Source organism: Furipterus horrens, unplaced genomic scaffold (assembly GCF_987537825.1).
Source record: "Furipterus horrens unplaced genomic scaffold, mFurHor1.1.pri manual_scaffold_3, whole genome shotgun sequence".
Classification (NCBI taxonomy): domain Eukaryota; kingdom Metazoa; phylum Chordata; class Mammalia; order Chiroptera; family Furipteridae; genus Furipterus; species Furipterus horrens.
This window is the reverse complement of record NW_028327173.1, coordinates 28361699-28381260: the sequence shown is the minus strand read 5'-3', so window position 1 is coordinate 28381260 and position 19562 is coordinate 28361699. Positions and strand designations below refer to the sequence as shown.

The following is a 19562-nucleotide window of genomic DNA, read 5'->3' as shown; positions in this document are numbered from 1 at the left end:
AATTCACATACCATAAAATTTACACTTAAAAGTGTATAATTCAATGGTTTTGAGTATATTTGCAGAGTTGTACAATCATCATCAGTATCTAATTCCAGGACATTTTTATTTAATCACTCCAGAAAGAGCTCTGTACTTAATAGTCACTCCCCCGATCCCCAAGTTTCTGGCAACTACTAATTTACTTTTCATCTCTGTGGATTTGCCTATATTGGACATTTTATACAAATGGAATCATAGGATATATGGCTTTTTGTGTCTGGCTTCTTTGATTTAGTATAAGGTTTTCAAGGTCATCTGTGTGGTAGCATGTTGTAGTATGACTCAATGATATTCCATTGTATGAATATATCACAGTTATATCTGTTCATAATTTGATGGGCATTAGGTGTTTTTTACTTTTGGCTATTATGAAAAGATACTACTATGATCATTTGTGTACAAGTTTTATGTGGATATAATTTTCATTTCTCTTGGCTATGTTTTCATTTCGCTAAGAAGGGAATTGCTGGGTCATGTGTTTAATCTTTTGAGGAACTGCCAGACTTTTTCAAAGTGGCAGCACCATTTTATATTTTCACAATTCCAAAGCTTTCAGTTTTTCACATTTCGCCAGTACTTTCTCTTTTGTCTTTCTGATTATACTTGTAGCCATCCTGGAGGGGGGAAGCGTTATCTCGTTGTATTATGGTTTTAATTTATGTTGTCCGAATGTGCTTATTGACCATTCGTAGATCTCCTTTGCAGAAATGTCTATTCAGATTCCTGTCCATTTTAAACCAGGTTGTCTTTTTATTAGTGAGCTATAAGTGCTCTTTTTATATATTTTAGATACCAGCTCCTTATCACATATATGACTTGCAAATTTTCTTTCCATTGTGTGAGTTTTATTTTCACTTTCTTCACAGTGTCCATTGACAAAACAAAAGTTTTAAGTGTTGATGAACTTACCAATTTTCTTTTGGTTGCTTGTGCTTTTTCTGTCATATCTAAGAAACCATTGCCTAATCTAAGGTCACAAAGATTTACAGTTATTTTTCTTTAAACAGTTTTAGCCCTTACGTTTAGGGTTTTGATCCATTTTGAATTACCGTATTTTTCACACCATAAGATGCACCTAGGTTTAGAGGAGGAAAATAAGAAAAAAAATATCTGAACCAAATGGTGTACTAAAATATTTAATAAAATACAACAATAATATTTCAACCATGTAAAGTGAACAGCAGTCAACAGTGGTATTAGGAACCATTATCACTGTCATTAACAAATGAGGAGAGACTTTAAGGTTCAAGTATGCTTCTAGTTTTCTGGGAATTCCAAGAACTCATCATTGCATAGAATTTATGAAGCTCAGTTGCTCCCAATCACTGATATCACCTTCTTCACTATTTTCATACTGACCAGACGCCCTGAGATTCAGCAGTAAAGTGGGGCATTTAAGCGTCCCCAGGGGTTTCACGTGGGCCCCACCGCTTCCTCTTCTAACAGCTGTTGCCACCGCTGACAGGTCAGGTAATACACATCACGCTCTGTGATGCAATATTCGTTCCATAAGATGCACAGACATTTCCCCCCTACTTTGGGGGGAAAAATGTGCATCTTATGGAGCAAAAAATATGGTGATTTTAATTTTTGTATGTGGTGTGAAGGAGCCCAATTTCATTCTTTTGTATGTGGGTATCCATTTTTTTCAACATCATTTGCTGAAGAGATTATTCTTTTTTCATTTGTATTATCCTGGTAGCCTGTGGAAAATAAGTTGACCCAAAATACACAGGTTTATTTTTATATTCTTAATTCAAATTACTGTTACTTTGTAGCAAGTTTTAAAGTCAGGAAGTATGAATCTTTCAGGTTCTTTTTTAAGATTGTTTTGACTAATATAGGTGACATACATATATATTTTAGAATCAGATTGTCAGTTCCTACAAATAAAATGACTGGGATTTTGATAGGAATTGTATTGAATCTGTACATCAATTTGGGGTATATTGCCATCTTCATATTAAATCTTCCAAGCCGTCTTTCCCTCCCTTATTTTTTTTAACTTAAGGAATAAAATGTGGGGTTTATATAAAAAGAAATAGATATATAAAAAGTAGAGCTGTAGTATCTATAGGCTCATGTAGCTTTGGATGTCCTATTTTAATATTTTAAGTTATTTTAATAATTTCAGTGTGTCTTCAGATATGATATTCATTGGAATTAAGTTTAGCAGACATTTATTGTTACTGTTACTGGAGAAACCCTGGTTTTTCTTGCTGATGCAGTAAAGAATTACAGTATAGATCAGCGAGCCTATTAGTATGCACACAAAGTTTATTTGTGAATTGGAGAGCAAAAGCCAAAGTGGCCAAAGGCTGTGGTGGCAAGCTTGCCCTAGGGTGGCCAGAGAACCAAGAAAGTGAGTCCTTTGTTCTGAGGACTTATATAGTTGGCTGAATCGAGGTGAAGTTACATATTGATTGACGGATAAAGGTGGTGCCAGCTTTTCTTGGGGTTACGTTACTACCCAAACTTCTTAGGTATGTGTGGGGGTCTGTTAGCCCAAACTCTTATCTTGCTCCAGACTCCATTTGTTCATCACGTTGTAAAACACAGTTAATTAAAGCTGGGGCAACTACCCAAAGTTATTTATGGGCTCTTTCTGTAAGCATTAAGGACTTCCTCGTAAAACAGATAGTGATCAGAAGTAGGCAAGTTTCCAAAGTTGTTTTATGGGTCTGTTCCTTTTAAACACTGTGGACCCTCTCCCACCTTTCTGGCCTTGGGATGAAAGGACAGTTTCAAAGGCTTTCCTTCCTAGGTAGTGGAAAGGATACATAGAATTTCAAGGACTTGCCTACTCATGTGCTAACATAAAATATTGGAATACCTGGCAATATTATCAGACCAGGCCCAGGACTGCTGACTTAGCGGTGAGATGTCTCCCTCTGCTTCTAGCCTCCTCTGTTAAGTTCTTTGTTAGTTGCAGTGGTCAGGGTCCTACCTTTATTACCTTCTGCTACTCATTCTACTATAACATTATAACTTTATGGTAGGTACCAAGTTTGGCTGTGGAGATACAAGAAATGAATAAGATGTCACTTCCATTAAAACTTCTGGTCTAGTAAATAATTTATAAACAAAATTTCATATGATATACTAGGTTCAGGGATCAAGATTTCTTGAAAGTTGTTGGCCCAGTCTTCATTGTGTAAAGCTTCTACATAAAAAATGGTTATAAATTGTGTATTAGCACAACTTCTTTCACTGTTGCCTAGTTGTGGTAGCTTGTAGAGAAGTTAAATAAATGCTGTAAAGTTTCTTAAGACTTTGAACTTTCAATTGTTTGGTATTAATGCATTGTTAGTGAATTTTCAGGATTTATGAATTAATTACAAAAAAACTTAGCATCAGCTGCAACCTAAAATATTAAAGGCAACAACTTTCTTAATGTCTTATTCTCTCCTGTATGTCTTATGACTTTAGCACCAAAACTTGTTTATACCATGGCTTCATTTGGCAGTTCTGTTGAAGCCTGTGAACCCCGTCTCAGAATATTTTTAAAGGCATAAACCAGAATATACAGAATTTAAAAGATAAGTGATTACATTAAAATAGTTATAAAAATACTGTAGCAAGTTTGTGATATAGTAATCTATGCTTCCTTGGTAACATTAAATTATAAAATTAAAATTTAATATGGTAATATTAAATAACAAAAGTAGACATAAGTAATGAGTAGTAATGAATGCCATTTTGAGGCAAAAGCTATTAATATGATAAGAGACAAACTGATTTTTAGGTATTGATAAACTGTGGTTTGTTCCTTACATTCATAATGGAAGAAAATGCTGAATTTCCTCTCCACAGACCCACTGGGAGTCTATGAACACCATATTAAAAATGCTTTTTGAGTACTAGCTATTTTCTTCTGCCTAAAATTGTTTTTACTTCTCTTCATCCTTCTACTATATACGAATGTGGTCATGCTCAAAGACTCAGCTCACTTGTCTTTGCACTGTATAGTGATAATTTACTTCCCTGTTATGTCCTAGTCACTATTCTGGGTATTTGGAATGCATCAGCAAATGGAAGAGACAAAAATTAATGCCTTTAAGGAACATATGGCTTTATGGGAGAATGACAATCGATAAAATAAATACACAAATTATATGAATGTGAGACCATTATAAATACTGTAGGAAAATTAGAATAGGATAAAGTGGGTTGAGCCGTAAATTGCAATTTTCAAAAGAACAAGTAAGGTAAATTCATTGAGAAAGTGTATTTTGAGCAAGGACAGGAAGGTGGTGAGACTTAACCATGCAGGTATCTTTTTGTCTCTCTCACCACCCTTCAGACTGAGACTTACTTTTTCTTTGTATTCCTAGTGCTAGCATTGGAACTAGCGCATAGTCAGGCCTTGATGAATTGTCATTCAGAGAAAGGTTGTTACCTTTCTGGTATCTGCCCAGAGTTTGAGACCTTTAGCCAATTTGGATGATTCAGCATATGTCATTTCCCTCTTGTTGGGTTAGATAATGTTTAGGTTATGTTCAGGTGTAGCTTGTTCTTGCATTTTATTTTTAATAATAAGCATCACTAAAATACTTTAGCTGTTGATATTTTTAATTTGCCTTTTCTTGTGCAAAATAGGAATTCAGCAAATGTTAAGTGAAAGGATAAATCTTTAGAATTACCCAAATTATTTATCTTTTGTAAACATGACTCTTCAATAATTAAATAAAATCTATGCTAAATTTAAAATTTTTAGCCCTTAAAATTTAGTATTTTCCAAATATTTGTGTGCTTGCTCTTTGATAGAAATTGTAGGAGGTGAGAAAGAATAAGATTACTACAAAACAGTATGTGGTAAAATTTTGGAGGATGGAAATATTTCGTATATATTTTATTTAACCCTCTATACTATCAGGGTCCATTGGACCCAGTTTAGTTTTTGAGTATCAGTTTTGAGTAGTGCTAATTTGTAAAGATGATTATTTTCTGATTTACATTCATTCTTAGAATTCTTCCAAAGAACAAATAGAAAATTTATTTTGAAAACTAGAATACTTGTAAAACTTATTCTATCTTGTAATTACCATATGTGATTCTTTTATGAATCTAATATGCATTATGGCATTTTACTGATCTTATTTTTCCTAAATCTTGAATGAATTTTATCACCTTAATTATTTCATCAGTGCCCATCAGTATTTTTTGCATCATGACCAAATACCAAAATAACAGAATACAAAAGAATGATTGATTGTATGACCTAGATGTAGTAATGAAATCATCTATTATTATTTTTGTTATAAACTATTATTTTTTAGTTTTCTTTTTTTTTTTTTTAATTGTATCTTTTCAGTACTGTTTATCCCCCCTATACCTACCCTCTTCCACCTCCACCCACCTGCCTCCCTCCTATAATCACCACACTGTAGTCCGTGAGTTCTTTCTCTTTTTTGCTCTTTCCCTGCACCCCCTAAATCCTCCCTCCCCCACCCAGAGTTGTCCTGCTCTCTATCTATGAGTCTGTCTGTGTTTTGCTTGTAAGTTCAGTTTGTTCATTAGGTTCCACATATACAGTTTTCTTTTCATGTTGCCCCAAATATTACATTTTTCAAGAAGACATAATAAAAATATATAGATGCCATCTTAAGTTGTTTTTTTTTCTTTTCAGCCTTCATTGGACATAGTTGAGAGTTTAAATTTTTTTTTCTGCTAATAATGATAAAGAAATGGAAATTGACAGGAAAATAGTTTATTGTTTTCAGGAGAGTCAGAAGATGAACATAAAGATAGGCAGTGACACCCTGGACTCTAATTATGATGGTTAAATTGAGTTGATGATAGCCTAGATTAATTTTCCCAAACCAAGGAAATATTCAATTAATGACATATTTCTTTTTTTTTCTTTTCTTCTTTTAAAGTTTTTATTTTTTGGTTTAGGAGGAAGAGAGAAAAAGGGAGAGAGAAACATTGATTTCTTGTTCCACTTCTTTATGCTTTCATTGGTTGCTTTTCCTGTGTGCCCTGACCAGATATTGATGATGCTCTAACTAATCAAGCTACCTGGCCAGGGCTAGCCATACTTTTCTTTTTTAAAAGTGTATTTTATTTTTTAACTACTTTATTGATTATGTTGTTACAGGTGTCCCAATTTCTCCTCCCTTTGCTCCCCTCTTCCGAGTACTCCCCTTCCCTCCAACAGTCCCACCCTCCTTAGTTCATGTCCATGGGCCATCCATATAAATTCTTTGGCTTCACCCTTTCCTATATTATTCTTAACTTCCCCTTGTCTATTTTGTACCAACCAATTATGCTTCTTAATCCCTGCACCATTTCCCCATTTCTACCGTTTACCCCTCCCAATGATAACCTTGCAAATGATCCCCACACCTATGATTCTGTTCCTGTTCTGGTTGTTTCCTTAGTTTGTTTTTCTTTTTATTTTTTAGATTCAGTTTTTGATTGTTGTGAATTTGTTGTCATTTTAATGTTCATAATTTTGATATTCTTTTTCCTAACTAAATCCCTTTAACATTTCATATAATAATGACTTGGTGATGATGAGCTGCTTTAGCTTTACCTTGTCTGGGAAGCACTTTATCTGCCCTTCCATTCTAAATGATAACTTTGCTGGATAGAGGGTTGTAAGTCCTTGCTTTTCATCACCTTGGATACTTCTTGCCAGCCCCTTCTTGCCTGCAAAGTTTCTTTTGAGAAATCAGCTGATAGTCTTATAGGCATCCCTTTGTAGTTAACTCTTATTTTCTCTTGCTGCTTTTAAGATTCTCTCTTTATCTTGAACCTTTGGCATTTTAATTATGATGTCTCTTTGGGTCTAGCTTGTTTGGAACTCTCTGCTTCCTGCACTTGTGTGTCTTATTTCCTTTGCCAAATTTGGTAAGTTTTCCTTCATTATTTTTTCAGATAAGTGTTCAATTTCTTGCTCTTCCTCTTCTTCTAGTACCCCTATGATTCCGATGTTGGCATGTTTAAAGTTGTCCCAGAGGTTCCTAAGCCTCTCCTCATTTTTTTCAATTCTTGTTTCCTTATTCTGGACTGGTTGACTGTTTTTTTCTTCCTTATGTTCCAAGTTATTGATTTGAACCCTGATTTCCTTCCTTTCACCATTGGTTTCATGTGCATTTTCCTTCATTTCACTTAGCATAGCCTTCACATCTTCCCTTATGCGTCTGCCTAACTTAAGCATATCTGTCAAGCCTGTGAGCATCTTTATCACCAGTATTTTGAACTCTGCATCTGTTAGGTTGGCAGTCTCCTCATTTGTTAAGTTGGTTATCTCCTCATCTGTTAGTTCTCCCACTGGAACCCTGATCTGTTCCCTCTTTTGGGTCATACTTCTCTGTCTCCTCATCTTGACAGGCTCTTGTGTTTGTTTGCCTCTGTGTCTTAGGTAGAGCTCGATATATTTCTAAGGATAAAAAAAATGTGCTATTTTCATTCATTTAGTCATTTAGCAAGGTCTTTATCATGCAGTATTTGTGACTAGAATCATCACGTTTTTTCTAGAAAATCATGTGAACAATACTTTTCATCCTTTACGATGTTTGTGCGCCAAAAATCACTTGATATGATTTATAAATGGACAAATCTTGAAGTTTGATGTATACAGAAGTGCTTGCAAGGAAATAGATGCTGTAAGAAATGAAAAAGTTAATTGGATTCATCATTCCATTTGGTGTTTATAAACCAGATATCAAAATGTTTTTCACAATTATGTACCAGAGATGGCCATCCTTCAACAAAATTCTGAGACATCAGAAATGTCAAAACTATTGAATTTTGAACATGTAAGTACAAGAACCAGAAGTAATGAAATGCTAGAATCTATTAAATGTATATTTGATATCAGGAATCACTATTGCCTTTTGGTAGTAATATATAAGAAAAAGAACCAGAAATAATAATAAAATGGAACAGTTTAGAAATTAGAAGTTCAGGATCAATATTTACAGATAGATATTTTAGTTTCATGTATAACTGTTGAGAAATTAGTAGCATCTCAAAGATCTTAACCATTTTGGCACATTTACCTTTAAAACCAGGAAAATTTGAATATACTAAATATAATATATATTATATCTAAGATACAGAACATTTGAATTTGCTAGCATTTTCATGAACAGTGGTTTTTAAACTATTGTCAATTGAGTTTTGGTATTTTTCTTTATTTTCAGCTTCTATGAAAACCAAGTATAAAACTTTTTCCTACTTAATTTTGAAACTGGTACCTGAGCCCACTCAAGATCATTGTTTTCACTTTTAGTGCTTAATTTCTGTAGCACCTACATTTTTTATTGTTCTTGGCAAGTTTGCATCTGGCTCATCAGCTGACATGCAGTGACTATTTTAAAAAGATAATATGGAAGAAGACCCCAGTAGTGGGTGGGTATAAAAGTTCAGATACCTAAATAGATTAGGATCTGGGAAGGCCTGGCATCATACTCTGATATTCTTGGCAAAGTTTGTTCAGCAACTTCTTTTCTTCTCATTTCAACAAATGTTTATTGAATACTTGCTCTGTTTCTGACATTGTGCCTGTTATAGTAATATAGAAAATGAGTTTCTACTCTTAAGGAAGTAATAGTCTGGAAGAGATATAGACCTTTAAGTAGTCCATGATCTGTTGAGTGCAATCCATGATCTAAATGTATAAAAAGTATAGAGATCTTGCAGGAGGAGAGTGATTAATTCTTTTAGATAACATCTGAGCTAAATTTTGAAGTTGTAATATAAGTTTGTCAAATTGGATATTATAGGCAGTGGATCGTAGGGTGGATATTATAGGCAATGAGATCATCATGTAGAGCAGACACAGATGTATAAAAGAACATGCTATGTTTAAGGAACAATGAATAAATAATTCACATTAGGCACAAGTGGGAGGGTTGGTAGATGAGAGCTCATTGACAAATTGCCTGGAAAAGTAGACTGGGAAGATTAATAAAATTATAGAGGCAAAGACTAAGTTTTAATACTATCACTGAGATTATTTTTTAACTAGGACATGCATTGTATTTGTTTCTGAAATGCATGTCTTCCTCTCTTCCTTTTTTCCTTCCTTACTCTCTCCTTCTTTTGTGCGTACTCGTGTGTAGGCAGGATAACTGAAGAAGAAAGAAAATAAGGCCTTGATGCAGGTTCTGGCTCTCATATCCTTGGTTGAACAAAACACTTTTATCTCTCTGGCCTTTGGTTTCCTCATCTTTATAATATGTGCAAACTTTATGATCTACGCTTTCAAAATCTTTTTTCAGGGAGTCACAATTTCTGAGTGCCTGGAACACAGTAGGTGCTCATATGTATTTTTGAATGAGTGGTTTGAGAACTTGTATCAAAAAGTAAGATTTATGTGCAGACCATTGCTTCCCAGGGTGCACTAATTTCATAAATTGTGTTCAAGCAGTTTGTCTTTATAAATTGTTTCACTTATCATTTGGATTTATGAGTCCCAGGGTGCAGAAGTTACAGTATCTTTATACATAAAATTCTATTAGACTTGAATGTCATATGCTGTTGTAATTATATGTGGTCGATTAAGAGTTAGCATATGTTTTAAAATGTGTGCAGTTGATCATTTCTGTTTTTAATTTGTGACAGAAGTTCTTCAACTTGGCTTCCTCAGATTGTGATTATTTTTTGTCTTTAATAATCTAGTTATAAGTGAACTTTTTTCTCAAATGAACTTGACTATTTTCAGTTCAAAACTAGTGTTTCTGTCATGCTACGTTTGTTGTATCTGCAAAATGTTTGCTTTGGAAGCAGAGGATTGTAGCAATCCATTTTAATGTAATAGAGTTGCTGTGATATACTATTAATATAATATATTTCTTTAACTTCAGGGGTCCTATTGGGCAATAGACACCAATCCGAAGGAAGATGCGCTGCCCACTCGGCCAAAGAAGAGAGCACGATCTGTAGAACGGGTAAAAGCTCTTTATTTAGTTTTTGACAGGGTTATTAAGTCAGAAATATAGATTTTAAAAGTTTATTTCCAGTATAGCAAGTATAATCATAATGAAAGCAATGTATTAATCTGTATAGCATGTTCTGATTTTATTCAAAGCATTTTCAGATTTATTTCATTTGATCTTAACATCTCTGAGTGAGGTGGGATGTTTAGGGATTAAGTAAAAACTGTTTAGTTTGTTTATTTGTTTTCTGTAATTAGGGCACAGCTGTTGTTTGAGACTAGAATCCAGGTCTCTTCAATTTTAATTTTAGACTCTTTCCTCTGGCGACAACATTGCGGACTGGTTTTAGTTAACACAACTATTCCCTTTCACTGCATATACTCTAATTGCATTGAATTTTCCTGGCTGTCTTCAAAATGCTTTTTCCTGCTTCAAACCTGTAATAATTATTTTAGACAGCAAATCTCACAAGTGTGTGTGTTGTTAGTAAGGTAATTCTTATTTGTAAACTCATGGTTAAAAATAAATTTGCAAGAATGAAGGAGAAAAAGGAGCTCTAGTTGTCCTAAGTTGTTTATTATAACATGTTTGGTCAACATGTAAGCTGTCACCGGATATTAACTTTTACCTTTCAGCTTTCTCACTATACATTTCCAGCATCTCAGCTAACACACACACACACCACCACCACCACCACCACCATCACCACCACCACCCTGTTCAATTTCAGACATTAATTACATTGTTGTTACTCATTTGCAACAATCTTGCAGAATTTTTACCACATTTTTTAATAGGCTTTTTCACAATTTGTAGAAATCTCTTAAGTGTGTTTGCTGTGATTCCCTTATATTTCTTTCATATGGATATATATGTCTTTTTGATTTAGAGTTTTGGGTTTCTTTGTATAAATATCCAGAAGTGGAGTTGCTGCATTCTTCTTTGTTTCTTGCTATAGCCTTTGTTTTAAAGTCTTTTTTTTCTGGTATGAGTACAGTTACCCCAGCTTTTTTCTTTTTTTTCATTTTTATGAAATAACTTTCTGTCCTTTTATTTTCAGTCTGTGTGTGTCTTTTCATCTCTTGTAGACAGCATATTTAAGGGTCTTGTTTTGTTATCCATTTAGCCACCATGTTTTTTGATTGGAGCATTTAATCCATTCGAATTTAAAGTAATTGTTGACAGATATGTATTTATTGCCATTTTTTTTGTTATATTTTTAATATTTTTTCTTCTTCTTAGAAAAACCCTTGAACATTTCATATTATATTGGGTTGGTGGTGATGAACTCCTTTAGCTTGTCCAGAAAACGCTTTGTCCTTTGAGGCTAAATGATAGCTTTCCTAGGTAGAGTAATCTTAGTTATAGGTCCTTGCTTTTCATCACTTTGAATATTGCTTGCCAGTCCCTTCTGGCCTGCAAAGTTTCTGTTGAGAAATTAGCTGACAGTCATATGGGAATTCCCCATAGGTGACTAACTGCTTTTCTCTTGCTGCTTTTAAGATCCTTTGTCTTTAGCACTTTAATTATGACGTGACGTGGCGTGGGCCTCTTTGGATTTATCTTGTTTGGAACTCTCTGCCCTTCCTGGACTTGTGTGTCTCTTTCCTTCACTAGCTTAGAGAAGTTTTATATCATTATTTTTTCAAATAGGTTTTCAATTCCTTGTTCTCTCTCTTCTCCTTCTGGTGCCCCCATGATACAAATGTTTGTACACTGGAAGTTGTCCCAGAGGCTCCTTTCACTATCCTCATTTTTTTGGATTCTTTTTTCTTTTTGTTGTTCAGATTAGGTGTTTTCAGCCTTTTTTTATCTTCCAAACTGCTGATTTGATCCTCTGTTCCCTTTACTGTTGATTCTTTGTAGTGCATTCTCATTTCAGTTACTTTCTTCTTTCTTTCTTTTTTTAATGTTTTTTGTTTCCTTTCTCTTTGTGGAAGTTTACACTAAGTTCATCTACTCTTCTCATAAGTTAATTGAATATCCTTAAAACCAGTGTTTTGACTCTGAATCTGGTACATTGCTTGTCTCCATTTTATTATTTGTTTTTCTGAGTTTTTTGTGTTCTTCCATTTGGAATGTTTCTTTGCCTCTTCATTTTGGCTGACTCCCTGTGTTTGTTTCTATCAGGTAGAGCTGCTGTATCTCCCAATCCTGGTAGAGTGGCCTTATATACTAGGTGTTCTGTAGGGCCCAGTGGTGCAGCCTCCCCAGTTACCCAAGCTGGGCATGCCAGGTGTGCCCTCTGTGTGAGCGTACGCGCCCTCCTGTTGTAGTTGAGCCTTGACTGCTCTTGGCAGGTCATGGGAGGGATCTGCCCCCAGGGCGTCTGCTTTGGGGACTGGCCTCATCTGCAGTAGAGGCGCTGCTGTGCAGGGGTCGAGGCCGTGGAGCAGGGTTGGCTTCAGCAGGGCTCTTAGCCCCATGAGTCTGCCTCCTGAGTGTGTTGCTGGTGAAGGTGGTTGGGTGGTACACTGGTGTGTCCTGAAGCTGGCTACCAGGTGTGCTGGCTCTGGGGCTTCCTGGGAGGTGCGGGCCGAGATCAGCTGACTGTGCCCTGTCCGGGGCCACCCAACATGACTTACAGAGTAATCTGTAGGTGGATGCTACTTGTGGTAGTCTTGGAGAGGTGCTCAGGAGAGGCGAAGCTGCAAACTGAGGCTGGCTGCCTCTAGTGCCAGGCTTGAGTCCATTTAACAAGACATATGGGGCATGCGATGGCCAGATGCTGCTTATTTAGGTTTTGAGAGATTTTAGGAAAGTCCAGAGCATGAGCCAAGACAGGCCATTTGTGTGGATAAGCCACTGGAAAGGGCTTGGATAGGCTTGCAAGTTGGGTGGGGTGGGACCTTAGAATCACCAGGCTAGGGCAAACAGTCAGTGTTAGTGAAGTTGATGGAGACTCAGATATGGTGCTCGCCTCCTGACTCTTTTGGGGTGAGGGCTCATCAAAGGAATAATGGCCTCTACCAGCACTTTTGTGAGGGGGGGGGGGGGAGCTGCCCCTCCAGCCTTTGTCCTGATGCTGGACAATCGAGTTTCTCCCTGTATGTCCGTGATGCCTTTCAAGCTGCTGCCCCAGCTGTTGAGCTCAGAGTAAGCGAGTTCAAGTAAGTTCACGTGTGGGTCCTTTAAGAGGAACATCTGGCACTCCAGAAGCCCTCCATCAGTGAGCCACATTTCATGCTGGTTTTCACGACCAGAAAGTATGGGGACTTCTCGGCCCTGGAGCACTTGGTTGGGGGACCTGGTGTGGAGCGGAGACCCCTTGTTCCTCAGGGAGGACCTCAGTAGACACATGTGGGTGTGGGGCCAGCCTGTTTTGTGTCTCTCCCCCTTCTACCAGTCTTGACGTGGCTTCTTCTTTATATCCTTAGATATAAGACTTCTGTTCACCTAGATTTCAGGCAGTTCTGATGCAAGTACCACATTTACCTATTCTGCCATCTTGACGGGAAGCTTAACCTTTTGCATTTTGGTTTTTAATTTGTCCTTGTCTGTTCAGTTCAACGAAAGGATATATTGCTTTTTTATTAATGAAAGTGCCCTATCCACTGAAAGCTGCTTAGGGTAGAAAAGTGCAAAATTAGCTCAATGTTGTCTTTTTTTTTTTTAACTGGCAAGGGAACTGATGTCAAGGAATAGAAGAAAGGGAACTTGGGTCATGGGTAATTCTTTGTTATATGCTTTGAGAGAATGAGTGCTCTTCTTTGTTCATTCTGTGATTACCTTTCCCTTTTTTAAAAAAACTTAAATTTTGTGTCTTGGTTATTTTGTAATTTAGTCATTGCTCATAGGAACCTGTTATGCTAAAGTGATTTTTAGTGTGTGAGGCTCTTTTAGGGGGTCAACAAGGTCAAAACTGTATTCATAATTATGCTAAGATGTTTCTTGACTTTTTTACATATTAATTTTTCAGAGATTATATGACCTGTGATTTTGTTATTGATCAAATGCAGAGGCAGATAGGAGAATCTAATAGTTTTCTATTAAGCCAAATATAAAGTAGTTTTTAAAAACCGTAAAATAATCCCATTCTTCTAAGTTTTTTTTGTTTTGGAGACTATTTTTTCATACAAACTATTTAACATGTAATGCATTGTTGATTTTAAATAAATTAATTTTTTTCTGTGTTAATTTCTAATAGGTGAATATCAATAGGTATAACTCGCATAAACAAAAGCTCTTTGGGAATCCTCAGTTATTTTTAATAATAATGGGGTCTTGTGGCCAAAAAGTTTGAAAGCTGTTGTGTTAAAGGAAGATTTCATGTCTATTTCAGGAGACACTTATTTTGAGAAAGGAAAAGATAGCTGTCGTGATTTGAGTACCCCGAGAAGTAGACAAGGATTGAGCACAGGTAGTTGGAGGGGTGATCCTAGGGAAGTGGGGCAATTATCGAGTCAATTGCTACTTGAGCATTTACGCGAGTGCAGTCCCACTGGGAGCTCTGGGAGGCAGTTTAGAACTGCAGGGCAACAAGCTGGTATATTTATTCATCAGTTCTTCCCCCTTCAATTGAGTGTTGCTGCTTGGGACATTAGCTTTTCTGCACTTCTGGACTGCCCTGCACAAAGCCAGAACATCCTCTGCAACCAGAAAAAAACAGGCAGAGTTGCAGATGTTTGTAGTAAGCAGCCCTCCGAGTGTAGAAATGAACGCAGGGGGAATATGGTTGTGTTCTGACAGTGTTTGCTATATGCCTTGTCTTTTCTGTTGCTGGGGTGTGTGTGTGTGTGTGTTTTCAGATCTGTTTGTACACTTGTTTTTTATTTTTCACAGCCTCCTACATTTCCATAGCCTTTGACTTAGTTCTTAAATTGGATGCTACCCCTAACCTAAACACAGGAAATCCTTAAAAAAAAAAAAAACCACAAAAAACTTTTGTCTTTTCAAGGTACATAGGCATCACTGTTCTTCTTATTCGTAGACTGAAGGTACATCTTTTGGAGTATACTGTTTCTTGCAATTCAAAGACTCTCCCTGTTTACTGCTTAGTGTTTGCCTAAGTACCTCATTCAGATTTTAAAATACAAATGGTAAAATTTATTACTGTTAAGGAAGTAGTTGAAAAGACTATACATAACTGTTGCTTATGGGCTGTGAGGTCACATATTTAATGTGTTTCTGTTGTATGCTTAGTACAAATAAAGTGCTTTGAAAGAATTATAAATAGGAAATAATGCCCTTGTTAGAAATGTAAAATTTCTGAACAGTGGTGAGGATGGTGTGAAGCTAGTGGCAGGAAAAGGAAATTCTTTAAAAAAATACCCAAATTTTAGATTGTATTATATTTTACCAGCATTTAATGACCTGAAGTTCCTCTGTTAGTTTAAGAACATAGTAAAATTATGAGCAAAATCAATTTATGTTACAGATTCACGAGGTGTCACTTTATTTTAAGTATAAGATTAAGGGGAAGTAACTAATAGCCTGGAAGTTAGTAGACCTGACTTTAAAATTATATGTTATAACTTAGATATTTAATTTTTCTGGCCATAGTTTTATTATTTGGCCATAGTTTATTGTGGATTGTCAGCTATTTAGGCCTGGGAGAGAATCTCCCTTCTGAAATCCCACAAGTATAAAGGCCCTCAGGTAGAAACATATGTGGCAGAAGGAACAACAAGAGGCCATGGTGGATAGACTAGTGTGTGTGAGGAGGGAAGAGCAGTAGGACTCGACATTAGAGAAGTAAACAGTAGGAGCAGGAAGAAAGTGTGTAGGGCTCTGTGTGCCTTTGGTTTTATTCTGAGGGAGGTGGAAAGCCATTGCAGGGATATAAGCAAAGTAGTGACCTGATGTGACTTACATTTTAATAGGATCACTCTAGCTGCTGTGCGGGTTATATATAAGCTGTAAAAGGGTAGAAGCAGGCAGATCAAGAGGAAACTGCCTGGATGGTTTTACTTAAATCTTCTAATGCATTGTGTGGAAATTATCTGATGGAGTAAAGGCCAGAGAGCTATGTAAACTCACTGTCCTAAACATATTGTACAAAACAGGTAATCTGCAATTATCCAGCTTTTATTGGAACAAAAGTAAGGGAATACACATTAATTTTTCTTTTAGTTAAGAGCTTGCTTAATTGTGTGTTACAGTTCAAAGATGATTACAAGTTTAATCAGGAAGATAACGGGAGGATGGATGGATAAACAGAAAGAGAACATTCTTTTAGGCAGGATATTGTGCATCTTGCTACATATTTGAGATTGTTGTCTTTGTGCTAGTTGTGTGTCAGCTTCTTCCACTGTTATACAGAGTGGTTTTGTAAATTAAATGATGCTCTACTGTGTGCCTTCCTTCTCTGAGTCTGAGGGAGGGTTAAAAATGTAAGTGAGCAAAGGAAGGAAATGCAGTCTACATTCCTACTCCTAGAACTCACAGAACTGAAAAGCATTTATTTCAATTTGGCAAACATGTACTGAGTGTACATTATGTGGGGGGGCACTACATGTTGCCTACAAGAGATATGTGTAAATAGAATTTTCTGAGAATTTTAAAGTTGGAGAAATCCTATTTAATTAGAGATGTAGACCAGAAAGTGTTTCATGAAGGGTTATTTTGATGAATGGGTAGGATTTAGTGGGGTTTTTTTTTTTGTTTGTTTGTTTTTTAATTAATTTATTTTTAGAGAGAGGAAGGGAGGGAGAAAGAGAAGGAAAGAAACATCAGTGTGTGGTTGCCTCTCATGTGCCCCTGACCGGGGACCCGGCCTGCAACCCAGGCATGTGCCCTGACTGGGAATCGAACCAGGATCCTTAGGTTCTCAGGCCAGCGCTCAATCCACTGAGCCACACCAGCCAGGGCTGTTTTTTTTAACAGCACCTGAGAGATAGTCAATGTACAGTTGAATATTTAAAGCTTATAATTTGAGGAGTTTTGACATGTGACGTTATCACTAGTGTCAAATCAACATTTCCATCACTCCCAGAAGTTTTCTCTTGCCCCTTTGTAATTCATGCATCCTTCCATTCTCATCCCCAGGCAGCCCTGATTTGGAGAGAATTACATCTTAACAATATTGATTATTCCAAGCCATGAAAATATACTGTCTCTATTCATTAGGTCTTTAATTCTTCTCAGGAATGTTTTGGTTTTCAGCGTAGAGGACTTGTGTATTTCCAGTTTGACTTAATCCTGAATATTTTGTTTTTGGATGCTATGTACTTTTTTAAAAATCCATTTTCCAATTACTTGCTTCCAGTATTATAAAACTTAATTTTTGTATTCTCTAATCTTGTTCTTTCTAGTAGTTGTTTTGAAGATGCCTTGGAATTTTCTGTATAAGCAATTATTTCATCTGCAAATAGACACTTTTCTTGTTCCTCCCCTTCCTTCTCCCTGTCTCTTCCCACTTCATTTCAGTGACTAGAATCTCCAGTACAGTGTTGAATAGGAGTGGTGAAGTAGTCATCCTTGCCTTTTTTCATTCTTAAGGGGAAAATGTTTAGTCTTTCACCTCTAAGTATGACATAAGCTGTAGGGCTTTTGTAGATACCCTTTTTTTCAAATTGAGGACACACTCTAGTAAACCTAGTTTGAGGTTATACCTAAAAAGCCAATAGATAAATTAGAATACTAAAATATATCTAAATAATCTAAAAGGAAAGAGTAAAGGGTGGAAGAAAGGAACTGAAAACAGAGAGGTGAAACAAAACAACTTAGATCTAAATCTAACTATCACAATTGCATTAATGTTAATAAATGTCTAAATATGGCAGTAAAAAGGCAGAACTTGTCAGAGATGCTATAAAAAGCAAGACTCAGTTAAATGTGGCCTGTAAGAGTCACAACTTCAAATACACAGACACAGATGAGTTAGAAGTAATGCATGGAAAAATATATAGCAATCAAACAGTAAGCATAAAGGTGCAAGGACTATATTAACATCAGATAAAACAGACTTTACGACAATATATCAGAAATTTAAAAAACATTTGATAAAGGAATAGTTGTCAAAGACATAATTATAAATGAGAATATGACTAATAATAGAGCTTCAAAATACTTGAAGCAAAAGCTGATAAATAAAAATCAGTAAAGAACATTGCAGTACGTTATCAAATGTCCTGATCTAATTGGTATTAGAGAACACTATGCCAAACAACCATAGAATACCTATTCTTTTCAAGTACACACAAACATTCACCAAGATGCAGCACATGGTGAGCTACAAAACAAGTCTCAATAAGTATGTCAAAGTTGAGTAATTTGCATGAAATCACAAAACCCAGGCTTGCCTCTTCCTACCAGTGGGGATTAGTGAGAATTAAAGAGTGAAACAGTAGTCTGAATTGTGATGACTGAGTTGAAGTAGAGGAGCTTGAGAGTTGTAACTGTCTCAAGTAAATCTGGTGTTAATTTAGGTCTAGGTAGGTTCGTTGGCACCAAAATTGAGGCATAGACTGTTTGTCGTTCTTCCACTTGTATTTCTGAAGGCCCTTTGCATTTTCACCTCACTCTTAGTGTGTACCCAGCATCTAAGTGCTAGATTCTACCTTTTAGGGGTAAGTCTTGTCTTTTCCATTTTTCATTTCAATCAGGATGCCTTGCCTGTTCCCTACCCTTGTAGATTACCTGCTGAAAAAAAATTTATGCTGAGGATTTAAGTGATAAATTAATTTTAGAAATGTGTCTCATTGAAATTGCTCTTTCTCATTTGATATGATCTTTTAAAAATGCGTGTTTGATTGGCATCATGTGTGGGACAAATATTTTTTGCTAGAGAGGAAATGTACACAGAACTATCATGGCCACAGATTGTTTATATCTGCCCTTCTTTAACTTTCAGCATTGAACTTAAACTCTTGAGGGCTCACTAAAGCAGTAAAAACTATTTCTAGAGAGGAGTTGTTACAATATCCAAAATTCTAAATGTGGAAAACCATTTATTATTAATTTTGACATCCATGCTGGCTTTATAAACAGTGCATAAGAAAGTGTTATTCAGGATATTGTTTAATTGCACAAACAAAGGAAGAAAAAAATCAGAGAGATTTATTTCTCTTAGGTGGTAAAAGTCTGAGCTGATAGTGGATCAGACAGATAATCAGTTCTATTCCACAAGGTCATCAGATGTCCATGTTCCTACTAATCTTGTGTTTCCAGTTGTCCCCCATTAGTTTAAGTTCATTTTCAGAAACAAAGTACAGAACTGGATTTTGGAGAATTTGATGAAATACCTTCAAATTGTGTTGAAGTTGATGGATATGTGAGCTAATAATTATTTATTTTGTTCTTGTATTTTAGGCCTCAACTCCATATAGCATAGATTCAGATTCTTTGGGAATGGAGTGTATTATTTCGGGAAGTGCCTCTCCAACTCTGGCAATCAACACTGTGACTAACAAAGTAATTACATTTTTAAAAACACTTTTGAAATGTCATTGAGTAATACATTTAATTTGCCTTTGTAATAACACTAGAGTTCTGTATGGTTGAGTTTGAAGATTATATAAATTTGGCTACCCCATACATGGTAGCATGAAAGCTGAATCTATAGTGTTCTGGCGTATGCATAAGTTTAAAGAAAATATTTCTCTGGACAAATTGGAAGATGTTTATTGGAAAGTTCTGTATTAAATTCTTGACACTGCCAGTTTTCATTGATAGTTTTTGAACCATCAT

The 19562-nt window shown here is 35.9% G+C and overlaps 1 protein-coding gene across 3 annotated transcripts in view; it reads left to right on the top strand.

Annotated features, from left to right (window-relative positions):
• Positions 1 to 19562, top strand: part of FOXJ3 (forkhead box J3) — a 116961-nt gene that overhangs the window by 63606 nt on the left and 33793 nt on the right. For 2 of the 3 annotated variants that reach the window (XM_090269233.1, XM_090269232.1), the window contains exons 5-6: positions 9861 to 9944; positions 19185 to 19286. In XM_090269233.1, the coding sequence (XP_090125359.1) occupies positions 9861 to 9944; positions 19185 to 19286 (186 nt within the window). The remainder of the gene's footprint in view (positions 1 to 9860; positions 9945 to 19184; positions 19287 to 19562) is intronic. The other variant, XM_090269234.1, reaches the window with a different exon arrangement.